General features: G+C 48.2%; 1 protein-coding gene across 5 annotated transcripts in view; it reads right to left on the minus strand.

Moving 5' to 3' along the window:
* Positions 1-2,223, minus strand: part of FMNL3 (formin like 3) — a 54,639-nt gene extending 52,416 nt beyond the window's left edge. For all 5 annotated transcript variants that reach the window (XM_077753336.1, XM_077753333.1, XM_077753335.1 and 2 more), the window contains exon 1: positions 1,890-2,223. In XM_077753336.1, coding sequence (XP_077609462.1) covers positions 1,890-2,015 — 126 coding nt within the window. In that variant the 5' untranslated portion in view covers positions 2,016-2,223. The remainder of the gene's footprint in view (positions 1-1,889) is intronic.
* Positions 2,224-5,056: the final 2,833 nt, after the last annotated feature.

Consider the following 5,056-nt stretch of genomic DNA (forward strand, 5'->3'; position numbering starts at 1 on the left):
CCCCCCCCCCGCAGCAGCAGCCCAGGCACACAGAAAAAAGACCAAAACAAAAGCCAAGAGGAAACAAATCAAAACTTTATACAGAAAGTATAACTTGCAACTGGGTGGTCCTGTCTCTGACTTGACCTGTGCTCTCTGGGTGCTCTGGTTAGTAATCAAGACAACACGTGCATTTTGTGGATATTAAGCCATCAATTTGCCAACTAACTAAACAAACTTGTCAACCAAGTTCCAATAAGGACATGATTGACTCTGGTTCTGAGCTCTCACAACCAACGGCCTGGCAGCCCCTACCTAAGACAGCTCCCCACCCAATCCACCTCAACCCAGCCCTTTCTCTCCATTTTCTGTAACTACCTCGGGCCAGCTCACTGGGGGGTTTTCACACCCCCACTGGAGTACAGATTCCCTCCCACTCGTTTCCTCAACAGTTGAGCTCTTGTTCTCAAGGGCACCAAATCCCAATCTCTCCTCCTCAGCCTCTGAGTTGGCTACAGCGTATTAGTAATCACTGACTCACCCATCCCCTTGAGGAGGCTGAGGGAAATGCAGAGGGCCACAGGATGTGTGGCCTAGATCCCTTTGGCCCTCTGCAGAGCTGACGGGCAGAGAGGTGCCAGGAATGCCTCTTAGTTGGCTGTGGTACCAATGGGCTAATGTCAGGCTCTCCATCGGAGAGGCCAGGATCTCTAGACAGTCCCACTGATGCCAACAGATCTAATCTCCCTATCCCAAGGCAGATGTAATCCAATAAGGCTGCTAAGTCCACAACTATTCCCTCTGCAAGGGCAAAGGCAAAGTCGGCCCTTCAGTCCATACCAACAATAACAGCAGCATTAACTCCTTTAGAGAGTTCTTTGAGGAACTGAGAACTATTTCTCCAAGTTTCTGAAAGGTTTACCTCTACTTAACAAATGTTCCATCACCCAGTTCACTTTCTTTCTCCAAAACTTCATTTTTACCTCCAACATATTTTCTGGCTCCATCTCAGTGATATCAGCTCAGATCCTCTCTATCCACAGGGCCATTGATACCAATGTCCAATTCCCATACCAAAGGAGAATCCCAAAGTCAGCTTAAAATTCATCTATACAGGTCTTTGGGGAAGCTACAGAAAGGCTAAAAAGAAGCACAGGCAAAGAACACAAACCAGCCACCAGGGCTTAACATAAAAAGGAGGAGAAAGGGAGGCGGGATAGTTTGTGTATTGTTTCAATTGGAAAAATACACTGGTGAAATGGCTTATCCACATGTTCAGCCTTTTAGGCAAATCCACTATAACTTTGCAGGATGCCTGCAGGCCATTCTGAAAATAAGTAGAATGGCATCACTCTTTATTCCACCCCTTTCTAGAGCTCCCAGCCCCCTCTGCATCCCCCTTCTCTCCCCCCAAACATCTGGTCTGGACTAGAAGTGGGACCCACTCCCTGGGAAGCCTCCATGTTAACAAGAGAGGCAGTCTCCCCAGTCAGAGAACCCTGACTTAGGCTGAGGAAGGGGCCGGCCCCAAGTTTCTCAATTCCCCTGGCACCAGCCAGAGACTTAGAAATGAGAATTCCAGGGACCCGGGAAGGCTGTCGGGGAACTGGGGAGAAGTGAGAGGGTTGCAGAAGGGGGCTGGGAGGAGGGAGAAGTGTGGATCCTGGGGAGGTCCCAGGCTGAGGACCCCCTCCTCCATAGTGTCCAGCGGTTGAGGCCGCGGTCGAGAAGTCCCCGACGGGGCTGTCGGGCAGCCAGCGGCTGCTCAGAGGTTGCCAAGAAGGCAGTGGGTCTGTCGGAAGCCCCCCTTTAAGGGGTGGGCCGAATGGGGGAACCGAGGCAAAGTCCTACCCTGGGCGCTGGGACCTCGGGGACGGAAAGAGGGGGAAGGGACTGGGCTCAGTTCTCACCAGCACCAGGGCGAACCTCTCTTCCAGTTCACAGGGCTCAGGCATCGGCATCTTGCCGGGCGGCGGCAGCAGCGAGACTGAAGGCGGCTCCCCCGGGCCCCCCTCGGCGCTCTCCAGGTTGCCCATCGCGGCGGGGCCCCCTCGGGGGCCTCAGCCCCCCACCTCCACGCCCGGCTGCCTTGGGCTCGGCAGCTCCGACCCGGCTCCTCCCTCAGCGCCGGCTCCCCTAGTCTCGACTCTTCTGCCCCGTAAGGGGCGCTGGGAGCTCTTCAGGGTCCCGCAGTCGGTGGCGCGCGGCGAGGGCGGAGGCAGCGCAGCGGACAGCGGCACCGAAGCGACCNCCCACAGCCCTCCCAGGCGTCCCGCCCCGCCCCCAGCCCCTGATTGACGGCCGTACCTGCCAATCGCCGTGCCTCCCGCCCCCTGGTGGCCTCGCGCCTGGCGCCTAGCGCGCCCTGGCGGCCCCGGTACGAATCGAATCATCATGGTTGCTGAAGGTGTGAGGCGCCTGCTTGGACATCCGGGAAATGGACCCAGCCCTTTTCCACAAGGAGCTTGTAAAGTATACAAATAGGTAAAATATAGGGCATAGTGTGTAAAGTTAACTACAAGAGAAGTTGGATGCTACTATGCCTCATGTGTTAGAGGAATAGCAAGGAGGCAGTATGGCTGGAATGCAATGAACAAGAGAAAGTCGTAAAAGATGAGGTCAGAAAGTAATCAGAAATCATACTGTGCACGCATTGTAGGCTACTATAATGACTTTGGCTTTTCTCAAAGTACGATACATAGCTATTTGAGGACTTTGAGCAGAGGAATGATATGATCTAACTTATGTGGGTTTTTTTTAATGTTTATATATTTATTTTGAAAGAGAGAGAGAGAGAGAGTGTGTGTGTGTGTGTGTGTGTGTGCATGAGCAGAGGAGAGGCAGAGAGAGAGGGAGAGTGAGAATCCCAAGCAGGGTCCACACTGTCAGCTCAGAGCCTGACGCAGGACTGGATCTCACAAACTGTGAGATCATGACCTTAACCGAGATCAAGAGTTCGACACTTAACCAACTGAACCACCCAGGCACCCCCTAACCTATGTTTTAACAGGACTATAATAACTCTTGCATTGAAAACAAACTGAACAGGGCACATGGGTGGCTCAGTTAGTTGAGGGTCTGACTTCGGCTCAGGTCATGATCTCGTGGTTTGTGGGTTCAAGCCCCACACTGGGCTCTCTGCTGTCAATGTAGAGCCTGCTTCGGATCCTCTGTCCGCCTCTTTCTCTGCCCCTCTCCTGTTCACTCTCTCACTCTCTCTCTCTAATAAGTAAACATTAAAAAAAAAAAAAGGGAAACAAACTGAATTAGAAGCATAGCCAGGGACACCAGTTAATACAATAGTATGGGTAAGAGATGTGGGTGGTTTGAACCAAGGTAGCTGTACAGATGGAGAGGAATGATCAAATTCTTTTTTTAAAAAACTTTTTTCTTGCCACAGTTTGTCTATAGATACAAGGATAGTTATCTCTAACTTTATTTATTTATTCTTTTTTTTTTATTGCATTAAGCTCCATGCCCAACGTGAGACTTGAATTCACAACCCTGAGATCAAGAGTCGCATGCTCTACTGACTGAGCCGGCCAGGTGCCCCAGAAATAGTCAAATTCTTGCTGGATTTGAAAGTAGAGCCAATAGAATTGTTTGGCAGTTTGACTGTGGAGGGTGAATAAAAGAATTCACCCAAATTCACCAAAAATTCCAAAGTATTTGACCTGAGCAACTGGGACATGGAGTCTTCATTAACTGAAATGGAGAAAAGAGTAGGTTTGTTGAGGGAGAAACCAGAACGGGAAGATTAGGAATAAGGCATTGGCCATGATGAGTTTGATTTGCTGACTGGACATCCAAACAGAGGTAGCCACTTGACAATTGGATATAAATGAATTTGGAGATTCAGGTTGGCAGTATCATTTTTTAAATCATCAGCATATAGATGCTACTTAAAGATGGTAAATTACCTTTTGCAAGTTAGTCTGCATTATTTTTTTTAAGATTTTATTTTTAAGTGATTTCTACACTCAACTTCGGGCTTGAACTCACAACCCTGAGATCAAGAGATGCATGTTCTACCGACTGAGCCAGCCAGGTGCCCCTACATTAAGTTTCTGTCAATAACAACCAAAAAGTGGAAGAGTCCCTGTCTTTTCAGACCACTGAAACTCTCTCCCGTGAATCCCAGCCTCTTCCAAGCAGTTGGACAAATCAATCAACTCACATCCTATCCTGTCTTCCCCGCCCCCCCCCCAACCTAGAACAGAAGAGTTATAATATGACTGAAGACTTCTACTAGGGAAAAAAAAACCTGAGAATTCAAAAGGGGAAATAATTCATCAATCACTTTTTAACAGTGATCCAAGCAACATCTAGCAGAAAGAAGAGACTTGATAAGACAGTAAACAACAGCGTATTTACCCTGGTGTGGTCTTATGGTCCCCAATCTCGTATTTTTGGTTTTGCTTGACCACCAGATTTATATACCCTAGGGACTTCTGGAGTCCGCTAGATTACTGCTTTCATTGTTAACTCGCTGCTCACCGCCTTCAAAGCTTTCTAACTTTATATAAGATAAAGCCAAAACTTAATCTGGTATTCAAATCTATAGGTCTATATCATCTCTAAAACCCAGTGCCCCCTCAATCTACTTTTCCTATCTTACCTGGCTCTAATATTTTATGAACACTTTGCTTCAGCTGGAAAGGTCCATTTCCAAACATTAGTTGTACATTCTTATAGCTTTAGCTTTGCTCTTTGTGCTAAGCATAATAATGGCTCCCCCAAATGCCCATGTGCTGATCTCCAGAAAATGTGAATATGTTATTTTACATCACAAATGTGATTAAGTTAAAGATCTTGTGATGGGAGAATTATCGTGGGTTATCTGAGTAGCTCAATGTAATCACAAAGGTCCTACTAAGAGAGAGGCAGAAGGGTCAGAATAACAGGAGACATGACAGCAGAAGCAGAAGTGGGAGTGATGCAGGGCCACAAGCCAAGGAGTGCAGCAGCCTTTAGAAACTGGGAAAAGCAAGGAAATAGATTTCTCCCTAAAGCCCCTGGAAGGAACACAGCCCTGTTAACGCTTTGAGTTTAGCCCTGTAAAACCTATTTTCAGACT

This window comes from Crocuta crocuta, unplaced genomic scaffold, assembly GCF_008692635.1.
Source record: "Crocuta crocuta isolate KB4526 unplaced genomic scaffold, BGI_CrCroc_1.0 scaffold30, whole genome shotgun sequence".
Lineage (NCBI taxonomy): Eukaryota > Metazoa > Chordata > Mammalia > Carnivora > Hyaenidae > Crocuta > Crocuta crocuta.